This window comes from Oncorhynchus mykiss, chromosome 1 (assembly GCF_013265735.2).
Source record: "Oncorhynchus mykiss isolate Arlee chromosome 1, USDA_OmykA_1.1, whole genome shotgun sequence".
In the NCBI taxonomy this organism is placed as follows: Eukaryota; Metazoa; Chordata; class Actinopteri; order Salmoniformes; family Salmonidae; genus Oncorhynchus; species Oncorhynchus mykiss.
Genome location: NC_048565.1, coordinates 31,979,377 through 32,002,238, shown reverse-complemented (window position 1 = coordinate 32,002,238; position 22,862 = coordinate 31,979,377). Strand labels below are relative to the sequence as shown.

Sequence of the window (22,862 nt, the reverse complement as noted above, 5' to 3'; positions counted from 1 at the left end):
CTGGAGTGCCAAGTCTAGGTCCAAAAGGCTTCTCAACAGCTTCCACCCCCAAGCCATAAGATTCCTGAATAGCCAATTAAATGGCTACCCTGACTATTTGCATTGCCCTCTCCCACCCCTCTTTTACGCTGCTGCTATTCTCTGTTTATTATAGTCACTTTAACTCTACCTACATGTACATATTACCTCAATTACTTCGACTAACTGGTGCCCCCGCACATTGACTCTGTACCAGTATCCCCTGTATATAGCCTCGCTATTGTTATTTTACTTCTCGTCTTTAATTATTTGCTACCTTTAATATTTTTTTTTACTTATCTATTTTTTACTTAACACATATTTTTCTTAAAACGGCATTGTTTGTTAAGGGCTTGTAAGCAAGCATGTGACAAATAATTTGATTTGACCTTAAGCCCTGACTTAACCCCTTGCCTAGCTAATGTTAGCCACCTTGCTAATGTTAGCGTTTGCTACCAAGCTAACATTAGACACAACAAATTGCAAATCGTAGCATATCATACGAATTGGAATTCGTAACATATCATACGAAATGGATGATGGACATCCATAAATGAATACATACCATACCAATCGTAACATATCATATGGATTTTGTTTACTATGTTTAGTCTAGCCCTGTGTCCAGGTTAAGAAGACAGTTGGAGAGATGCAGGCAGGGTGAGGCAGCTTTTTTACCCATTGCAATATTCCATCTGTGACACTCACATTCAAGCTGTGCAATTGTCTGTGCTTATGAAAAAGCCTGCTGTGTTTTTTTGGAAAAAGCTTAATTACGGCAGCTAATCATGCTTGAGGCACACTATTATATCAGTGTGTCATGCAGAGGTGAGGCTTGTGTGGCTCTGACTCTGGTTCTGGCTGCTTCCTGATACAGGTCTGAGATGGGAGGCCACTTGACCCCAAACAACATTAGCCCATAGGACTGATCACAAGTCCAGGTTCAAAACCAGAGAGGGAAGTTATTTCCTTTGAAGTTTTTTCACATTGTTTCCCAGGGTGTAGAAAATGTAAAAGGGTTTACTGGAACGACGGGTCGACGAATACACTTTCTATACCTCACCTGAGGCTTTGAACGGGATATGATAGTAGGTGCCAGGTGCGCCGGTTTGTGTCAAGAACTGCAATGCTGCTGGATTTTTCACACTCAACATTTTGCAGTGTGTATCAAGAATGGTTCAACACCCAAAGGAACAACCAGCAAATGTGACACAACTGTGGGAAGCACTGGAGTCAACATGGGCCAGCATCCCTGTGGAAAGCAGTCGACACCTTGCAGTCCATGAGAGACAAATGTAGGTATTCTGAGGGCAAAAGGGCAGGGGGGATGCAACTCAATATTAAGAAGTTGTTCCTAATGTTTGGTATACTCAATGTATGGAGAAGGACTAACCTGAGACTGAAGAGTGTGTGGGTGTTTCTGCATGTGTCTCACATAATAATTACTCATCACTAGAAGTCCATCCTGACCCCTGGTAGCTGAGTCTCTCTCTCTCTCCCAGAATAAATTGTATCAAATCTGACTATCACTGAGATATGATACTGTTGGCTATATTATGGTTCTTATTACAGATGTAAAGAACCAGTCTGTGAGGAAATTTAAAGGAACATTTTTACAGTAACTTACACAGACACCCATGTCAAGTGTGTTGTTTCAGAGCTGTAGGGTGGTGGAGGGACCTGAAAGTGTGTGTTGATGTCAGTGTGCGCCTGTCCCTGTTCACAGAAGCGCTCGCACACATACACACACACACACACACACACAGTGGAAACCCCAGTTGAGTGTTAGTAGATACACTAGTGAGAGCTGGGCCATGGCTCACTTCCCTCTGTTTCTCTCAGTATAAGATGCATGTGGAAACCTGTGGAAACACAGAGAGGAGTGACATGAGCAGGCTCTCATTATTCATTGTATGTTTCTCTCTCTCTCTATCATATTAGTGCTGGTTTCCAACAGCAGCCCCATATTTACTGGCAAATTGCCAATTGGATAGGGCTGGGAACTGACAGCGACCTCACAATATGTTATTATCACCATACTTACGCGCCGATACGATATGTATTGCGATTCTCACGATTCTGTTTTACTACAATTCGATAGAGCAATTTTATTGCGATTTGGTGTTACAAACATAATGTTATTGCTCATTATGTCTGCTGCAGAGACAAGAGAGAGCATTAGAAGATACGTTTAGATCAGTAACCGAAATAAAAGTACTGAAAACATGTTGGCTCACTAGTTCGAAATAAAGTGGAGAACAAGCTTTAAGATGAGAAATACCAGAGTTTTGGTACAGCTAACTAGTACTAGCTAACACTACTTAGCTAACGCTACCTCGATACTCCAAGTACAAATCGATACTTGTAGTCAAAGTATCGATATAATATTGTCCAAAATAATATTGAGGTACGTAACTATCAACTTTTTCTGGTGTTATGGTGTTGTAAAGATGCGGGCCTGGAACAGAGATTGTGTGTTCCTTCCCAAAACTTTTGTCGTCTTTTTCATTTTCCCCATAGGATAGTTCTGTGTTGTTTTATGCACGTGTCCCTTGTTGTTTCTTCCATGTGGTTTCTTTGTCTTTCAGCCTCTTATCTCTTTGTTTCTTCCCTTGCTCTCCTTCTATTTTCTCTCCTATTTTCTCTCTTGACTTCCTGCTATCTCTCCCCCTCAATCACACCCTCACTCAATCTCTCTCTCCCCCTCCTTCCCTCCCTCTCACTCCCTATCTCTGTATCTCCTTCTCCCTTCCTCTCTCTATCTCTCTCTCATTCTCAGCACTCCCAACCACTGATTATTTATCAAGGTTTTCAAGGTTTGCCCTTTCCTGTTATTTAGTGGAGAATAGTATGCACAGCCTGCCTCCATACAATCAGGATTAGCATGTGCTCATTTACTGTAGACTGTGTGTCTGTGTGTTGTGATAGTAGTCCCCTGTCAGGGATATTGATCAGTTGTTTCTGAATTAAAGAGAAGCACGTTCATAATAGCGTACCTGTCTCATTATCAAGATCAGCTCGACCACTGACTGCCTTCCCACACACACACCCAGTGCCCAGCCCGCAGATACTTTGCCGCACTCTTTCTGAACACAGCCTGAAAGAAATCTGGAAGTTCAATAGTTAATGTCTTCCCTTGCTGTTTTTCCTTTTCCTCACTCTCTCCCTCGCTCGCTCCCTCTATCTCCTTTCCCCTCTCTCCCTTCCCCTCGCTCTCACCCCTCTCTCCTTCATTCTGCACTCCCCCTCTCTCTCTCTTGCTGATGGACTCTTCTTTTTATTTTCACACTCCACCATACCCCCTTTTTTGTTCTCTTTTTCCCTCTCCTTCTTTCCTCTAGCCCTCCCTTCCCCTTCTCCCTCTTTCACTGCATGTTCTTTCAGCCCTCCCTCTCTTTATCTCTCTTCCCCATCCCCACCCCCTCTAGAGCACTCCTCCCTCCCTCCCTCCTCTTTTCTTTTCTTTTCTTTTCTTTTCTTTCTTTCATTCCTTCTTTTTCTCTTTCTTTTACCACATCCTTTCTTATGCTTTTGCTCTCCCCGTCTCTCCTTTCCCTTCTTCCTCCTTTTTTGCTGCATTCTGTTCTTCCCTCCCCCTCCCCCATCTCTCTTTCCTCTCTCTCTTTTTCTTTCTGTCTCTGTCTCTCTCACCCCCCCCCCCCCCTCCTCTCTGCCTCACTCCCCCTCCCTCTCCCTCTTTCTTCCTTATTCTCTCTCCCCCACGTCTGTCTCACTCCCTCCCTCTCTTTCCTGACTGCTTTTCTCTCCTTTCTTTCTCCTTCTCTTTCTTTTGTCACTCATTTTTCTACTGAATCTCAGACATGGTACACTTCAAACTGTCTCGCGTTTAATTCATTAAATGTAATAAATAAAGACAGAAATATACATGTTCTCTGGAAAGTTAAAATGTTAGCATATCTTATTTGACAGTTAGCCACTGACAGAGACACATCCACCTATACTGTGTGTGTGTGCATGTGTGTGAATGTGTATGTCTGTGTGTGTACGTGCGCACGCACAGAGGAACTACCGATTAGATGTTATAATTGTTTGTGTGTTTGATTAGGCTTGCTAAAGGAAATGCAAAGTATGAGTGTGATAAAGAGAAGATAGGCTTGGGTTTCTGTGTGCCTTAAAGACAAACGTCTGTTGGAGGGTCATGCTGAATTGTGTGTGTGAGAAAGAGAGATAAAATGTGTGCGCTGTATGTGCGTGTGTTTGTCGGTGTGTCTGTGTGAGTGAAAGAGAGAGAGAGAGAGACTAGGAAGAGAAAGAAAAAGGAGAGGGGGAGAGAGATAAAGAGAAGTGAGCTGGGAGGGAGAGAGGGAGGGAGAGAGAAATAAATGGTGTGTGTGTGTGTGTGTGTGTGTGTGTGTGTGTGTGTGTGTGTGTGTGTGTGTGTGTGTGTGTGTGTGTGTGTGTGTGTGTGTGTGTGAGCGTGTGTGTGTGTGTGTGTGTGTGCGTGTGTGTGTGTGTGTGTGTGTGTGTGTGTGTGTGTGTGTGTGTGTGTGTGTGTGTGTGGAGGGGGGGCAGGCACAGTCAGTTCTGATAACAGCAACAGTAGGAGGAGGATGAGTCGTGGGACCGCCCCACTCTCCCACAGATATAAATAGGAGCCGGATTTTTTTTACTCCACTCAGTTCTCCTGAAGGATGAGATCCCTGAAACACCTCAAACATCACACCAGGAACAATGTGGTGAGTTGTTAGCCTAAACTGAGACCGTGATTACAATACTAGTTCAGTGGGGATGTTGTATGTTGATTTAAAGGTGGTTACACTGTCTCTCTCTAAGTCAAAGGAGATTACTTTTCTACATTCATACAGTGCTGCAGCAAGAACATATTTTACAGCTAAGAGTAGACCACCAGACTAGACTACTAACTATTCTCTCCTCTCTGTCTCTGTCACACCTCTGCTAAGCTGCTAAGCTTCATATTGTTCTGATTGTTTGATATTTGTCTTAAACCTTCTTTCACATAGAACTTCAAATGTATAAGTATAGACTTGCAATTACTATCTTGCCTTTCTGTTTCTCTGTCATTTGTCTTTTTGTCTTTCATTTAGCCTGCCTTTCATTTTGTCGTGCTTTTCTCCTTCCTTCCCCCTCTCTACCTCCCCTCCTTTCTCTCACTCACTCACTCACTCACTCACCCTGTCTCTCTCTGTCTCTCTCACTCCTCCCACACCCCTCCCTCTCCTTTTCCTTTCTCTCCCTCTCCCCATCTCTCTCACATGCTCACTCAATCTCTCCCTTCCCCTCCCCCCCTTTCTTTATCTTTCAGCCTCTGCATCTCATTTCGCTCCCTCTCCCTCCACTCCTCCCCTGCCCACATTTCGCTTTCTCTTTCTTTTCCTCCCTCTCCTACTTTCTCTCTCACAAACACACACACACACACACACACACACACACACACACACACACACACACACACACACACACACACACACACACACACACACACACACACACACACACAGAGAGAGAGATACACACCTCACTCTCTGTGTTCCTCTCACAAACACAAAGTCTGTCTCTGTCTGACTACTTTAAAAGGAGTAATTATAAATTATGTGGTTACCAGGGCATCCAGGTCTACCCCCCCCCCCCCACTCTTCCCTGTTTCCCTCATTTCTCTTCCTCCTTTTTTTCTGTCTCCATCCCCTCTCTGTCTCTTTCCTCAGTATTGTATTATGAAAGATAGCAGCTCGTAATCTGTTGTAGTGTATGTCTTAGACCAGGGGTACTCAACTCTTACCTTACGAAGTCCAGAGCCTGCTGGTTTTCTATTTTACCTCATAATTAATTGCACCCACCTGGTGTCCTAGATCTAAATCAGTTCCTGATTAGAGGGGAACAATGAAAAAATGCAGTGGAACTGGCTACGGGTTCCAGAGTTGAGTTTGAGGGTCCTAGACTAAGGTGTATGAAGAGGCTAGGGTCTATCTCATGTATTTTTCCATCATTACACCAGGTTTGAAGGAAATTACCTGAAAGTATTGGGGTACACTTGGGACCTGTCATTTGTTATAGAGCTGGAGCTTGGTTGTGCCAGCATTTAGCGTTCTTCTAGTTCCACTCTGTTTTGCCTTTTCAATCATCTAGAGGGCAAACACAATCATTTGTAGACCAAAATGCTGCTTTTTGGTGTATAACAATAACAATACTCTTATGTATAAGTATTGCATACTTAATCTGTTCTCCGCGCGATCATATTTCTGTCATGGTTATAACTGAGTATGTCTTCTACCACCTTGTAACGGAAGCCCTGTGGCAGTGGAGGTGAACTGTGAGAGGAGACCATGTGTTTGGTGTTAGCCTACTATTAGCAGTGCAAGGCAGACGGCTAGGCTTGCTCCTCACGAATTGGACTGATAGATAGCCCCAGCCTCCAGCCCAGTGATGATGAACCCAGTATGGTCAGCCTGGCCAGGGCCACTCTGGACTCCACAGGAAGCTCTGTGGACAGGTCACGGAAGTCCACTTCCTGGTGGGCCTGCATTCCATTTGTGTTCCTTATGATTTTAAAGGCTGTCAAGGAAGGAAACGGGGCTCGAGTACCGATCTGCCTTATCTCCTCCATCTAATGTTCTCTGCTGGATTCAGAGCAAAGAAGCAAGACGTTGTCAGAATGCAGCTGACTGTCTCTAGCAAGGGAGTTGGGAGTTGGGAGGGAGTTGCATAAAAAACAAATGTGTCAGACCACTTCAGGGATCTTATGAACTATCAATCATTATTCCCACCACACACACCTACCATTGATTTCTTAGGAATACATATCACTTAGAGAGATCTGACAGTCAGTCCTTGTACTTAAGCAATATGTGGCTTATATAACGGTAGTATATTATAAAGCAATCTCACAATGTTGAATACATGTCTTTGTGTGGTGTGGTCTGCTGCTGTGTGCTGACCTGATCAGTGCTGTGTGTGTGTTCTCTGTTAGGAGGAGGAGAGTGGCCGTCTGGTGCGGTGCTACCCCAAGGTGGTGGAGGGCCAGGTGGATGCAGGAACACAGACAGAACCCGTGGTGGTGCTGTCACTGGCCCAGGCTGCTGTTCTGGGCCTTATCTCCCAGAATGAGATCTTTGGAGCCACCATCGCCCCCAATGGCTTCTACATGGGCGAGCCCAGGGAGAATGGCAGGACCCCTCCTACTCCAGAGGGCATGGAGTATGAGTACGCTGACCAGCTGATTGGGGCCAATGGGGACTACCTGGCTGAGCCTGTTGGGGAGTCGGAGCCCCACAGCAGTGAGAGGAGACGCCCCGGGCCCAGAGGGAGGACCAGGAGACCCAGGAGTGAAGGAGGAGCGCCAGGGGAGCCCCCTCACAGAGTCCCCAACACACAGACTCAGGTCAAAGGGGAGAGGGGAGAGTCTGACACCCCTCCGTCCTGCATCCACATGGCGAAGAGCCGTAGCAGCCCAGGCAAGACAGATGAGCCAGCCACTCACAGACGGCCTCTGAAGGAGGAGCAGAGCTGTGGTAACTGTGTTGTGTGTGTGAGAGAGACGTCCAGTCAGACCCAGACAGAAGTACGGCCAGAGCAGGGGCCAGAGGAGAGGAGGGAGGGAGGAGGAGAGGGACAAGAAGAGGAGGTAGCTGAGGAGGAAGAAGGAGTGTTGAACCTCAAGACTGGAGGAGACAGGGGACACAGTCCCAGTCCCGTTATGAACCGCTACTTTGAGTCCAGCGAGGTGGCCTATGAGTCTGCTGACATGGCCGTGGGGGACTATGACGAGGGCAGCCAGGGAATGTTGTGGGCTGCAGACGCTGAGGGGATAGCCAGGCGCATGCAGATCGACCGGCTGGACGTCAACGTCCAGATAGATGAGTCCTACTGCGTGGATGTGGGAGAGGGCCTGAAGAGATGGAAGTGCCGCATGTGTGAGAAGTCTTATACCTCCAAGTACAACCTGGTCACCCACATCCTGGGCCACAACGGCATTAAGCCCCATGAGTGCTTGCACTGCGGCAAGCTGTTCAAGCAGCCCAGCCACCTCCAGACCCACCTGCTCACCCACCAGGGCACCCGGCCACACAAGTGCACCGTGTGTAAGAAGGCCTTCACCCAGACCAGCCACCTGAAGAGGCACATGCTGCAGCACTCGGACGTCAAGCCCTACAGCTGCCGCTTCTGTGGCCGAGGCTTCGCCTACCCCAGCGAGCTCCGGTCCCACGAAAACAAACACGAAAACGGCCACTGCCATGTGTGTTCCCAGTGTGCCATGGAGTTCCCCACCCACGCCTACCTGAAGCGCCACCAGACCAGTCACCAGGGCCCCACCACCTACCAGTGCACTGAGTGCAACAAGTCCTTTGCCTACCGCAGCCAGCTGCAGAACCACCTCATGAAGCACCAGAACGTAAGGCCCTACGTCTGCCCAGAGTGTGGAATGGAGTTTGTCCAGATCCATCATCTCAAGCAGCATTCCCTCACTCACAAGGTACTGACACCACAGGCCCTCGCCGACCAGGTACTAAAACCCCACTGACTTGATATTCCATATATTACATTATTCTGTACCAACCCTTGTTCTAACTCCAGCTCAGAGTATCAGAGTAGTCCAGGTTCTCACAGGGTCACCCAGGGGTCACACCAGCTCTAGAAGGTCATCAAGATCTCCGCTTCTTATGAATCACACATTTCTTGATTGATGCGATAAACTCTGAGAAAACATCCATAGCATGCTGCTCACTGAACAACACTCTCTGAGCTGTTTCTATGAATTCCCAGTAACTTGAATTAATTAACAGGCAGAGACAGACAGGGTTAGGTAAACTCAGAGGTATATCAAAATACCTGTTAGGCTGTTATTCCTATTGCCTGAACAAGTTGCAATGTAAACATAGCCTTCAAAATGCTTGGTTTGTTATGTTTGGTCTGACCTAATCCAGCATGTGCTTTGTGCTGTGTGTTGTCATGCAAACACATACCACCCTTCATGCCTGATGCTACAGTCTATGCTTTGATCCACAGGAGGTTGGTGGCACCTTAATTAGGCAGGACGGGCTTGTGGTAATGGCTGGAGTGGAATAGGTGGAATGGTATCAAATACAACAAACACAAGGTTTGATGCCATTCCATTAGCTTCGTTCCAGCCATTATTATGAGCCGTCCTCCCCTCAGCAGCCTCCACTGCTCTGATCTCTACACTGATTCATCCTAGGCCTAGAGCCTCAGTCGGAGAAATTGTAGTGTCACATTGACAGGGTATTTACTTAAATATTGGCTTACACATATTGTCACAAACAATTAGATTTATTTTTTAGCGTTCATCAAAATGTAGGTGTATCCAAACATTCATGTTAATGTTTTAACATGCTTTTCAATACTAATCATGCACCTTTCCATATTGTGAGAGTATCACAAGCTTAGAGAGCCAACACTTGGTGGTGCTAACGTGTATGCATCAGGTTGCTGCCATTATGCAAGGATTTCACATCTACCCTACAGCAGTTACACCTCTTGACCTATAATGTCTGTGTGTTTTTGTGTGAAAGCTCGATCTGATAAATGACTATAACAACCACCCATCTTAGTGTTCATTTCAACGTGTAACTTGCTGTTCAAACCGTAACTTGCTGTTTATCAACAATAAACCCAACTTTATTCAACCAAATGAATTAAAGAGCCAATCCTCTTTATTTTCCCAGAGTATGAAGGAATTCAAATGTGATGTGTGTGCCCGGGAGTTCACCCTCTCTGCTAACCTCAAGAGGCACATGCTGATCCACGCCAGCATCAGGCCCTTCCAGTGTCACGTCTGCTTCAAGACCTTTGTCCAGAAACAGACCCTCAAAACACACATGATCGTCCACCTGCCTGTCAAGCCTTTCAAATGCAAGGTCAGTAGAGGTCTCTATAGACAGCATGGGTTGAGTTCCACTGTTTCTAGAGTGTTGAGATTGAGTGTTGTTCTCTTGTGTTCCAGGTGTGTGGCAAATCTTTCAACAGAATGTACAACCTCCTGGGTCACATGCACCTCCACGCTGGCAGCAAGCCCTTCAAGTGTCCTTACTGCTCCAGCAAGTTCAACCTGAAGGGCAATCTGAGCCGACACATGAAGGTCAAACACGGCATCCTGGACGCTTCACCAGACGGACAAGGTGACTAACATTATTCATTGATACTATTCTTCAATTATGTACCTTGTTAGTTATGATTTGATCTTGAATTAGCTAATTCAGTTATGTGATTTTTGTTTCTTGGTACAGAATGTTTATACACTAGACATTTCAGTGGGCTCCGTGTTTCATTGTGTTTTTAGTCAGTCTGCCCTTAATGCACTTTAACTCAGCATGTATGTAATCTACTGACAAGTGTTTTGGTGCTTCTCTGCCACTCCCCTCCCTCTGTGTTTCGCAAATATAGAAGTGCTTGGACTAGACATGCCGGTCTCTATCGGTAGAGAGGGATAGGGAGGCAGGGGAGGACTGTACTGTTCTCTATGAGGCTGGGAGTAGCTGTGTGTGTGGGTGTGTGTGGTTGTGTAGACAGGATGGGCTCGTATGTTTGTGTGTGTGTGGACAGGATGGGCTTGTGTGTGTGTGTGTCGACAGGATGGGCTCATGTGTGTGTCTGTGTATTTCCTTCCTCAGCCCCCCCTGACATAGAGAACCAGGAGGACTATGATGAAGACAACTTTGAATTCAGCGAACGAGAGAACCTGGCCAGTAACAACACACCAGACATCGCTAAACTATCTGAAATTGAGTATTATAGCAGCTACGCCAAGGGTGCAGGGCGCTACAAAACTGCATGAATGATTAAAAGACCCCATATTGAGTAGAAATGTAAACTAATAAAGGAAGTTAGTGCCACTAGCAGCTGACAGCAATGTGATGAGCTTTTACTCACTGTAAGGACATGATATAAAGTGGTGGAGTCTGCCCATTTGTATACACTGGAATCTGTTCTCTCGCTCCGGCATTCATTGGGAGTGAGAGACGGGTAATTTGGGATTGTACATTTCTCATCGGTCTGTTTGTTTTGTGCTGAAATGTGACTTCAGCTCTAGCTGCCACAACATTGTGATTGATAAATGTAGTGTTCACAGGAAAAAGGGGTCATATCTGAAAATAAACCATCATCTAAACCTCTGGGAGAGACATACTCAACATACATCCCCAGAGGTGGCCTAACTCTGTAAGCACACTTTGTAGGGAAACACCCATACGGTACCGACGTGGCTCAGTTGGTTGCGTACGGTACTTGCAACACCAGGATTGTGGGATCAATTTCCACGGCGGACCAGTACGAAAATGTAATCACTCACTACTGTAAGTCGCTCACTACTGTAAATCGCTCACTACTGTAAATCGCTCTGGACAAGCGTGTCTGCTAAATGACTAAAATGTAATAGTAAAATGCACTTACTCGTTCAGAGCCATCCCCCAGTAAGTGTGTGTGGGTAAATTAGAATACAGCTGAGTATTATTGCTTTTATTAACATATATAACAATGCATACAAGCCAGTCAAGTAAATGTGTCCTCTGTTCACGTCACTTACCAAAGCTGATAACATTCAAGCAGTTCTCATGATGGTTAGCCAACCAACTTTTATTTTTATTTACTTCTCTGTTTTACTTTTATACTGTGAGTAGTTTCAACTACAGTTCTAGGTTTAGATAACATAGGATGCTCATTTCATATTCTGTTGTATTTGAAATGTGCAGAAAGAATCATTCGGCCAGTGTCATTCAGACTCCTCGAGTTGGCTGGTTCTGCACATCATCACTTTATGGCCCCATGTTACTAGCTTGATTTGAAGTGTCTGCATTGGCAGACATTTTTGTTATTGATCCCGAGTTAAATAATTGTACTGATGCAGCCCACATCTTTAAGTGAGCTAAAAGCAAAATAAAGTATGTTCGAATTGCTCTTCTGATGTAGCCACCATGTGCCAAAGAATCTGACCAATGTTGGGCCACATTGCCAAAGCCTACAGCTGAGGACAATAGCAGTCTAGTGGCACCCACTCTCTGCTTTGTAGAGCTGGACATTCGATTTCACGTCCCCCAATAGCAGACTTCATGCAATTACTTTTTAGGCTTCATGCTCCTCCCAGTAGATTTTTTCCAAACGATTACCACTGAGAAGACACTAGTGCAGTTTTTTTAGGATCCTTCACAATTCATGCCCCATGCAAGCCTTCATGGAACAGACTGCAACATTTCTCAAACGCAAACACAGCCCCTGCATACTCATTGTGGTTTTGATGGGTGAATCGCAACAGGATCTGTCCTAAAAAACTTTAGACAGAAATAAAGTGCCCTTGTGTCTCCAGGACTGTGCCATCCATCATGCTACACACTGGTCTAAAGTGATGAACGACAACCTCCCAACATGTGACAGGGCCACAGACCGAGCAGAAAATGACTTGGGAAATTCCCTATATATTGTTTCCCCCTGTGCTTTGCTTTAAAACCACCTGCAAACTAGGTATATATGCAAGGTTAATTTTGAATTGTACACATTTGCAGCTAAAAGCTGAATACATAGGCCTACGTAAATTAAGAGATGTAGTATACAACATTGCAGTTATGCAGACTCAAAGTAAGGCATAGGGCTGTTGTAGTACCTGCCAGTCTGAGTAGAGGGAAGGTTCAGTGTGTGACTGTATCGGGTAGATTTGCCAGACATGGCCTCTTGTCTGAAGCAGCCATTTGTTGTAACACCATTATGGTATCCATACACAATGTTGATATAGTGTGCTTAATATACAAAATGCTCATTTTTGTGGGGGATAACAAACACCTCTAGTGATGAAACAAATGGAGAAAAAAAAAACAAGATCTGGAACTTGAATGGCTTTCTGTGTTAAACATTGGTGTGGAAATATGCTGTTGATAGAAATTTTAAAATGTGTACCAGACAATACTGTAAAATAATAAATTTATTTTAAAACTTTAAAAATCAGTGTGCACTTTATCTTACAATATTAAAATGGAGGCAGAATACAAGCATAGGATCCAACAAGGAAGATTTATTAGCAAATATTCTTGACATGGCCTTCAAGTTTCTTCCAAGGTATAATACAGTACTTCACATATAAATATAACCTCAGAGACATGGGGAAAGAAGGTTGAAGGAGTGCTAGATGGAACAGAGCTCTGAATAGAAGGACCTAATCTGGTACACTGAATAATGCTCTACAGATGACTTCTTCCTTCAGACAATACGCATGTGGATATCTTGACCTAAATTAAAAACGAGGTACAAAAACAGAATGACATTTGTCATTTGCAGGCTAGCTGTACTCCAAATTTAAATCCTTCATTTGCCCAGGGCTTTGTCCAGGTTGTTCTTGATGGCATCCAGGAAGTCCTCAGTGTTGACGTAGTGTACATTCAGCTTGCATCTGCAATCACAGATCAGACCATAAGTTACTCAGTCCTCACAGTCAGGACCCTGTTCCTGAGACAGAGAATCATACAAACTTCCAATAGGGAAATAGGATTCCCCCCTTGATTATAATACAATCCATGCATTAATAAACATGTTAGATCAAGAATTTGGTCAACGCAATAGTAAGGAGCTCACTTGGAAAGTCCGTGAATGCAGCCGGCGAGGTCCTTAGTCATAACACCACTCTCAACGGTCTCCACACATACCTTCTCCAGAGTCAGGGCGAACCTGCAGGTCAAACAGACAAGATTCAGTAATGGGCAAAACAATTGGCTTGTGAATATAAAACACTTTGCCAATTGCCTGGCAAACACCAATTTATTTATTTTACCTTCATTTAACTAGGCAAGTCAGTTAAGAACAAATTCTTATTTTAAATGATGGCCTAGGAACAGTGGGTTAACTGCCTGTTCAGGGGCAGAATGACAGATTTGTACCATTTCAGCTCGGTGTTTCGAACTTGCAACCTTTCAGTTACTAGTCCAACGCTCTAACCACTAGGCTACCCTGCTGCCCCAATGGAATAGGACACGGGGACAGTACACCATTATATAGTTAGTGACAATATTAGTTTAAAAAAATGACATGATGCATTCATTTCTTACTTGATCAGGTCAGGGTTCCCATCAAGTTTACCCCGATGCTCAAGCCCTCTGGTCCAGGCAAAGATGCTGGCAATGGGGTTGGTGCTGGTTGGGTTTCCCTAAAGGTGGATACAGAAGGGGTAAAGTTAGGTTACAGTTTACCAGTGGAAATACAGATACTTTTACATAATCTGTAAAGTATGGACAACATAACTCCAATAATCCCATGTTGAGGGATCATTTCCTTCATCCTATGAAGTCATTCTGGCAGCATATTGTCCACCACAAGATGGCACTGTTCACATAAGACATTCAAATAGAGCCACTGAAATTTGACTGTTGTACGTACCACGGAAGATGATTTATGTTTCTCTAAATATGGATCTTGGGCTGCAATAAAAGTTAGTAGAATGAGTCTAACCTTCTGGTGCTCGCGGTAGTGTCTGGTCACTGTGCCGTGGGCTGCCTCAGCCTCAATGGTCTTACCATCAGGACATACCAGCACTGACGTCATCAGACCCAGAGAGCCGAAACCTATGGAGCCCAAATAGTATGTCCATCACCCATAGTCTGATATAGGACTCTCTTAATCTAATCTCTACTGCACTCAACATTTGGATCATAATTTCTATTCCATTTGAAATTAGACTGAGGTGTCCCTAATCCCTCACCCTGAGCCAGGATGTCAGACTGTACGTCTCCATCGTAGTTCTTGCAGGCCCACACGAAGGCACCATCAGACTTCAGCACCTGGGCAACCATGTCATCAATGAGCCTGTGCTCATACCAGATCTTCAGCTTGTCAAACTCTGGCTTGTAGTTCCTATGGACACAAAACACATGGTAGTGTGAGAGCACTGCATTAAACATTATAACCTGGGTAATTTGGGTCCTGGATGCTGAAGCAGCATTCCAGCTAGGTGTATAACAAACAATATACCCCTTGGTATGGCACAAAACTACTTGTTTACTGTTATATTTATGTTGGCAACCAATTTATAATAGCAGTAAGGCACCTTGGGGTTTTGTGTTATATGGTCAATATACCACAACTAAGGGCTGTATCCAGGCAATCACGTTGTGGCTAAGAAGAGCCCTAAGGCGTATATTTAAGCAATAAAACCCGAGGGGGTGTGGTATATAGCACAGCTAAGGTATGTTCTTTCGCACGATGCAATGCAGAGTGCTTGGATACAGCCCGTAGCCACGGTATATAGAGCACCACAGTATGAGTCATAATACCCACAAAACCTAGAGGTCAAACAGGGAAATGGTTCCAATGGTCTTTCCACCATTCATCTTTCCCCATAGGGAATTTTAGAAACGCTTAAAATAAGGACTGGGTGTCGTGTAGGCTTACCCTGGCGTGACGTTTTGATAACCATGTCAATCTAGGACAATGTGACTTTCCAATATAGTTGCCTGTATTTACTCCCCCCCCCAAAAAAATGAAATGCTAATTAGCCGCTAATGTGGCTATCATAAAGAACTACAAATTCCATGACCATCTGGACGAGACCGCCAAATTGAGGCAAAAGTAAAAATCTCTAGATTAGCTAACATTACATAGTTAAATGTAGTAATGAATAAATTGGCAACATTTCTTTACATGGAACATTTTGTGAACTGTGTTGTGCAAGTTTTAAACAGACACAAAACCTGTGGGCAAAGGTGTCAGCTAAAATATGACATGCAGGAGCTTGCAGGGATTTGTAGTTTTGCATGATGTCTACTGATGCTAATTAGCATTTTAGAATCTCAGTAAATAGAGCATTATAACACCTCCGCTCTATATCACATAGCCCCGAGGTGCCTTATTGCTATTATAAACTGGTTACCAACATAAGTAGAGCAGTAAAAACAAATGTTTGGTCATACCCGTGGTATACAGTCTGATATACCACGGCTGTTAGCCAATTAGCATTCAGAGCTCAAACCACCCAGTTTATAATGGCCAATATGCTAGAAACCCAATATTAGACTTTAGTTAATAAAGTGTGCATGGCTGAGGTACTGGTATTTCACTGCCCAATTGTTTTATATTCACAGGTCTGGAATCCTGTTTCAACCAATCAGTATCCAGGACCACAGCCCAATACATGTTGAGGCTAATGAGATCATAAAAAGCAACAAATACTAACGCCTGGTAGATTTCCTCAAAGATGTCCTTGAATCTGCCATCATAAGCTTTGAGAATGGTGTTCTTGGTGCTCAGATAGAGGGGCCACTTCTTGCCAATGGCATACTGGAAGCAGCTATGTGCGAAGCCTGAAATAGACTGATGGAATAGAAAGTGTACAAAGGTCTCCACTAGCGTAGCATGTAGGTCATATGAGCAGCAGTAAGAGGTTAACAACCTTCTATCTCTTAACCCTCAACTAGTCCCCAATTCACACTTCCATTTCCACTAGACAAGTTGAAAGTCTGCCACATGACCTCTGACGGCATAAAATCAAACAAAATCTTGCTTGTGATGGTAAACAAACAATATTAAGGCATGTTTACAGGAGGCCAACTCACTCCATTCACTACTGCTATAATTTCATGAAGGGAAAAATCTGTGGCAAAATAAAGTCTGACAAATTATAATAAAATAAATCTAGTTAGCAAAACAAACCACAGTGCTGAACTCACCTCATCTGTGTTGTACATGCCCATTCCACAGCCACCTCCGGGGAACTTGTATACCTCCCACTCCTGGCCTTTGCTCCCATCAGTAGGAGAGAAGACCATCTTGAAAGTGCCTGGTTTGCTGACAACAAAGTCTGTTGCTCTGTACTGTAAAACAATGGATCGGTTACAAATAACACAATGAAGATAAATATTAAAATCGCTCCAATTTAGAAGGAACTGACCTGGTCACCAAAGGCATGTCTGCCAATGGTGATGGGCTGTGTCCAACCTGGAACAAGCCTGGGAATGTTCTTGCAGATGATTGGCTCACGGAAGACTGTGCCTCCCAGGATGTTCCTGATGGTTCCATTGGGGCTCTTCCACATCTTTTTCAGTTTGAACTCTGATGGTAAACGACAGTTCTCACAAAACAGCAACATTTAAAACACCAACCATAGGTTCCTATTGTCGGTTTAACTACAAAAATAGTGCAATGTGTGATTGCTCTCTAAGCCAAGTGACCCTTAAAGGGAGCATTTGGAGAGGGAATTAAACCTTTATAGCAAACTATAAAAACACTGCTTATATGCTATTCAAATACCTTCTACTCTTTGTTCGTCAGGAGTGATGGTGGCACATTTAACAGCGACATGGTACTTCTGGGTGGCGATGGCAGAGTCAATGGTGACCTGGTCGTCAGTCTGGTCACGGTATGGCAAACCCAGGTCATAGTACTTCAGCTCCACATCCACATTGGAGAGGATGAGCTGGAAAAGCAGAACATAGTGACAGAGGAATCAGAACTCATTCTTTCTTTACATTGTCAACTGCTCTACAGGATTTCACACTGTTTATGTCAGTGAACTTAGAATGGACGTGCTTTAGTCAATGGACGCACCCCAGTCCAAGCACATAAGGGTCAAAATTCCAGGCTGTATCACAACCGGACGTGATTAGAGTCCCACAGGGCAGAGCACAATTGGCCCAGTGTCGCCCGGGTTAGACAGTCATCGTAAATAAGAATTTTTCTTAACCGACTTGCCTAGTTAAAAAGGTCAAATACAAAAACAGTAATATTTACAAGAACAATCTTTAAAAATACTATAACTTAATGCAATATAGATTGCACCATATCTATTGATAGATGTAATAATCGTATCTTCATTCATGTGTAGTTTTACGTGGGGGACAATACACATTTAAAATTGTCAGAAAAAAAAGGTAATGTTTTTTACTCCCATGAATCTCCATGTTCAGACTGAGCCAACTACTCCAGAGGTGAGTAGCCAATGGGTGACAAACCTTACAAAAACCCCTCCTCCCACATCATACAGACAATCTCCCTACACTCAGGCACATACACACTCATTCACTCTGAATCTATGCTTCAGTCAGTTGTGTAAAAATAGACTAGTCAGCACAGGCCTTCCCTGGGGGTGACAGACACCACTGTCGTTCCCCTCCCCTCCAAGTTCAGCACCTTCTCTTTGATGAACTCCCAGATGATCCTGGTCATCTCATCTCCATCCATCTCCACCACAGGCTGGGACACCTTGATGCGCTTGTCCCCATCTGTCCAAAATAAAAAGAAACCGTACATTAAATGGAGACTGCCTGTCGTCACAATTGTGACCTACACACATTAGTAAGGAGCACGTTAGCGTGTTTTCAGCACAAAAACTGCTGAGCAACCAGTCACTGATTATAGCTTATTACGACATACAATTATATATTACAATAATACATCTGTTTGACTGGCAACATGGCCCCGAAGAACTATGACAACCAATACTACATACTGGAATATTTTTGTTTGACATGGTCTCTATGAATAGCCTATATGGCGTCTAAAGGTCTCGGGAAATGTTCCCTGAATAGGCTCATGCCGTTTGTGAGGGTTCAAGAAACAGTTGGTTCTAAATTAGGGGAGTCGTGTGATCAAAGTCACCTCATCCTACAAAGAGACTGCACTGTCATTTAGACTTCATGGTTTCATCTCTCCATGGACAGTAACATATTCAGCTCTCTTCACGCCTATAATACAGAATATTGACAGCAAGACATTTCTATTTTCATTCATCTGTAGCTACCATGCATCTTGCCCTTTGATTCACCCAGACTAGTAGTCCAATTATCTAGTAAAACAAGTCTCTGCTCCCACACTGCTCTGCCCTTTAGTGTCCCTGGGAGAAGGCAGGCCCTCACCCACTCTCCCAGCTAGACCATGCAGTGGAGACAGAGTGGAAGAGGGGCGGTGCAGGGAATCAAGTGACTTTCTAATGTTCCTGCCAAGTCTATGCTTCCACTGCTCCCCATGACATCCAAGAATAGTGTTTATACTTAAGGAGAAACAAAATGGCGGTATCCAGCGGAATGATGAAATAACACCATCACGTGGATCTGTGCTGTATGACAACCTTGATACCAAGTATACACACGAACATGAGACCTTTACTGCAACTACGCACCTGTCAAAACAACCTACTCACAACTCAGTTGGACATGAACAAACCCTCACAGCAAGAGACTGTAAAACAAAGCCCATATAGGCTAACCTTGCCCGCAAGCAAAGACCTGGGTATATACACTGACTGATCGCCTATTCCTTTCTCCCGCAAGCCTGTTAGCTTCATCCATTGAGAGACAATAGTTTACTTTGCGTGAAGAGCCACCGCAATAGGCAAGGATTAGGTTATCCTTTATAATACTGTAGTGAACACGTAGCAGAACTCAGAAGATGTGTTTTGAGCACAAGTTTGCCAGGTGTGAAAAGCATACAGACACCGGGTGAAGTCTGAATGAGCTGTGTCTTGCTGCAATGTATAATGGGTAGAGATATATATATTTTAAAAAATTGCCGGCTGGCTAAAACAGTCACTTTTACTGAAACATTGATTAATGTGCACTGTCCCTGTAAAAAAAACAACAACCTCAAACTCCTATTGTTTTTAAGCTGATGATTTTGGCTGAATTACAGAACACCTAAATCCATCTGCACAATCAGTATAGATCAAATTCACTGCAGACATCAGTCCTGTAGGGGGATGGGTGAAAGGTGCTTATATGCCGTTTCTAACAACTAAGTGGAATATGTAGTGACAGCTGAACTTTTCGAAGGTCAACACCTTTGCTATGCATATTCTGCTAGTTAAAATCTGTTACGATTGTGTTTATGATCATTTTAAAACATATTACTAAAATGTAGGCCCTATGTTCACAACTGCACTTGGCTACTCTTCAAGACACATTAAACTAGCAAATGAAAGTATTCATTGATTTGAAGGGATTGTGTATGGTAGTAAAAGATGACCAAAACCTGTGCCACTATAACTCCATTGTCTGTATTATTTATATCACTCAACTTTTAAACTAACATCTTATATCAAATAAAACAAAAACAGATCACTGAATTTGATCTACATGTCAATTGAGTCAATGCAATACAAATCAGATCAATGATCTGAATCAATGCAATACAAATCAGATCAATGATCTGTATTGCATGACCAGGCAAAAAACATTGGTCCCAAGACATGAAAATGTGTCAAATAATGTCACACCAAAATACAATGACCCAGAAAATACCCCATATTTTTAAACATTTTCCATTCATGATCATTGTTATATATTTGTTATTTTATTTTACATCTGTCCTTAACAACCACAAGGGTATGTGACTGGCTAGATAGTTTCAAGGCGTTGGTCCTGTTAAAGCAACACACTATCTAGAGCCCCTCAATTTGATTCAATCCTCACATAACCCTATACAAACACATCGGTGACATCTGCAATCTGGTGAATATCAGGATCATGATTCAGAGACAGCTGACTGTAGAATGTGCAGACTGGGGAAGACGAACTGCCCTTCAATTGACCTGCTACTTTATACAGTCCTTCAAAGTCAAATAGAGGGGGCAGGGCATTTTAGGCCTTAAAGCTATCTAACAAAACAGCTAGCCTAAATACCATATTTTGGACTTTCTAATTTGAAAGTTATTCTGGAAGGTTATATAGGAGGACAAAGAGGGTCAAATTTATTTTTACAGTGCGTGTAAAACAGCTTCCTAGATCGACTCCACAGTTCAGACATGATTTAGTTATGCTGCTGCAGAAAATAGGATTTGGTGGGCCATTGAACACTTGTGGCAGCCATTGCAGAGCGTCCCACTATAGGCTGACCTTGTGGAAGTTTCTTAGCAAAAAAAGTAGCTAGCGCTCAAACAATGAAGGTGTAAACTTTTGAAAACAATTGTATCAATGTATATTCAATATTTCTAATTGATTGACACATTTCCACAGCGTGTTTACACAGTTCACATGCATGATTGGCATGGGCAGGTGGCTTGGAGTCTTCGATTCAATTGCTGCCAATTGGTTTGGTTGCGTGGCGAATGGAAATGGTCACATTTTAGATTAAACTATTTAAGAGTATTTTAAACCAATCTCGAGATAAGCTGATTTATTTAACAGTATATTTAACAGTATGTACATTCACTCTACTTTTTAGGCCAAAGCAAATGTGATTTATTTTTATGGCCAATAGAGTGACGCAGACAAAGAAATCTCCCTCGACCCTTTTTATCTTCCCCTCGCTAGCGGTTTCTAGGGAAGGCGGCTGACTTTGCTTGCGAGGAGAGTTCATTTTGTGACAACTAACGTTACCTAGCTCCATTCACCGAGCAAATGTGGGACTCTGCATTAATGGGATAATTTAGCGAACTGACGAATATTTCATTATGGTAGCAACAGTTACTTCACCAACAAACAATCCAAAACTGGCCAAATGTGGCGCAAAATTATGCCTAGCTAAAAGTAACGGCGAGAAAGCTAGACTACTAGCTAAGCCACCAATGCGATTAAAACTGGGTCTGGTCTACTTTCTTAGTTCACACATATGAACCAGAAACAAATGAGTGGGAAGCCTCGCTTCCTCTTCCGTCTATGGCTAGCTTCCACACAGTGAAAAGGCCAACGTTATTTGACGGGGTTTTGCGTTAGGCATTATACATTCACTTTCTGTATGATTTTGTAAAATATCATGTAACCATGTTAAAGGTCGGACATTTTGCTCAAAACTCACAGTTCCTCTGTTGCAAACTCTGGAAGGTTGCAGCTGGAGCGAGTACCGCGGGGTTTTTGGAGAAAGTGGCCGCCGACCTAGATAGAGAGCTGAGGACCTTCAAGTATCCAGCCATGGCTTGCCCAAATTACTAGCAGCTGATACCCGACAAACTCCGAGCAAAGAAGGGTCGAAATGAAATGCCGCGCACTGCAATAGACTCAGCACCTCCCCACTCTACGCGCTTGACGCTACGACAAAAAAAAGTGATAGAGGGAGGGACTTCTAATTGACCAGCCCCAATCAGAAGAGTATTTATGACTTTCATTCTAGTACTGCTGTCTAGACTCCAGATAAGGGTCAGTTAATTTTCGTTCAAGGAGATGTATGGTACGAGATATGGTACTCCCTGTATATAGCCGCATTCAGGTGGTCTTTATTCCTCTGTGTTATCATTTAAAATATTTCTTATTTTTAACATCATTGGGAAAGAGCTCGTAAGTACGCATTTCACGGTAAAGTCTACACCTGTTGTATTCGGCGCATGTGACAAATACAATTTGATTTGATGTTAGAAGCCTGGACCTTCATACAGGCAGAATGTTACATGCTGCCATGCATAGATCGAATAGATTATAGAGTGAATAGCCATGCAGCCATGTATAGACGTAATAGATTATAATGTGAATAGATGAGTATGTCTTTATGTAGGTATAATTGATTCTCAGCAGTAAGAGCAAAGGCACCTTGCTGGTAGTCCAAATTCAGTGTAGGTTATATATTATAAGGGTTGATTTATGACTGGTTTATGAAGCTGAAACAATCCTCTCACATTCCATATCCTCAGTCACCACTGTGAAGGGCCCTAATTTTAGCTGGGGCTGTTTACCATACTGGGAGAAAGAATGGGTAGTGTGTAGTCATGTGGGAGTCGAAGCTTGCAGCACATTAAAGTCCCTCAGCTCAGAGCAGCCAGGTCACCTCCCAAGGAAGAGGGAGCATTAAAGGACAAAAACACTGCACATCTTTGAAACTCAGAAGAACACAAATGTATCAATTTTCCAAATAGATGGGCATGTGGTTGGTTAACCTCTAGATACCTGGACAATATGTTTGCATTCATTTTCACTATTACAGTGATCTAGATGAAAGGTCAGTCAGAGGAGAGTCAGTGC

General features: G+C 43.5%; 2 protein-coding genes across 3 annotated transcripts; one reads left to right on the top strand and one right to left on the bottom strand.

The window, feature by feature from the left end:
* Positions 1-4,576: 4,576 nt before the first annotated feature.
* Positions 4,577-12,939, top strand: LOC110521251 (zinc finger protein 710). 2 transcript variants are annotated; one of them, XM_036975701.1, is made up of 5 exons: positions 4,577-4,715; positions 6,965-8,467; positions 9,678-9,869; positions 9,956-10,130; positions 10,623-12,939. In XM_036975701.1, exons 1-5 carry the CDS (start codon positions 4,671-4,673, stop codon positions 10,784-10,786), a joined length of 2,079 nt encoding a protein of 692 aa, XP_036831596.1. In that variant the 5' UTR covers positions 4,577-4,670; the 3' UTR covers positions 10,787-12,939. The 2 variants fall into 2 exon arrangements, with proteins under 2 accessions (XP_036831596.1, XP_036831590.1); XM_036975695.1 differs by having other exon boundaries at positions 6,965-8,497.
* Positions 12,940-12,989: 50 nt separating this feature from the next.
* On the bottom strand, positions 12,990-21,954 carry LOC110521263 (isocitrate dehydrogenase [NADP], mitochondrial). The gene is made up of 11 exons (XM_021598719.2): positions 21,709-21,954; positions 18,109-18,200; positions 17,230-17,395; positions 16,871-17,031; positions 16,650-16,793; positions 16,157-16,293; positions 14,687-14,838; positions 14,437-14,549; positions 14,037-14,134; positions 13,567-13,659; positions 12,990-13,384 (listed from the first exon to the last, which is right to left on the bottom strand). The coding sequence occupies exons 1-11, from the start codon at positions 21,821-21,823 to the stop codon at positions 13,300-13,302; spliced, it is 1,356 nt and encodes a 451-aa protein (XP_021454394.1). The 5' UTR covers positions 21,824-21,954; the 3' UTR covers positions 12,990-13,299.
* Between the last annotated feature and the right edge of the window lie 908 nt (positions 21,955-22,862).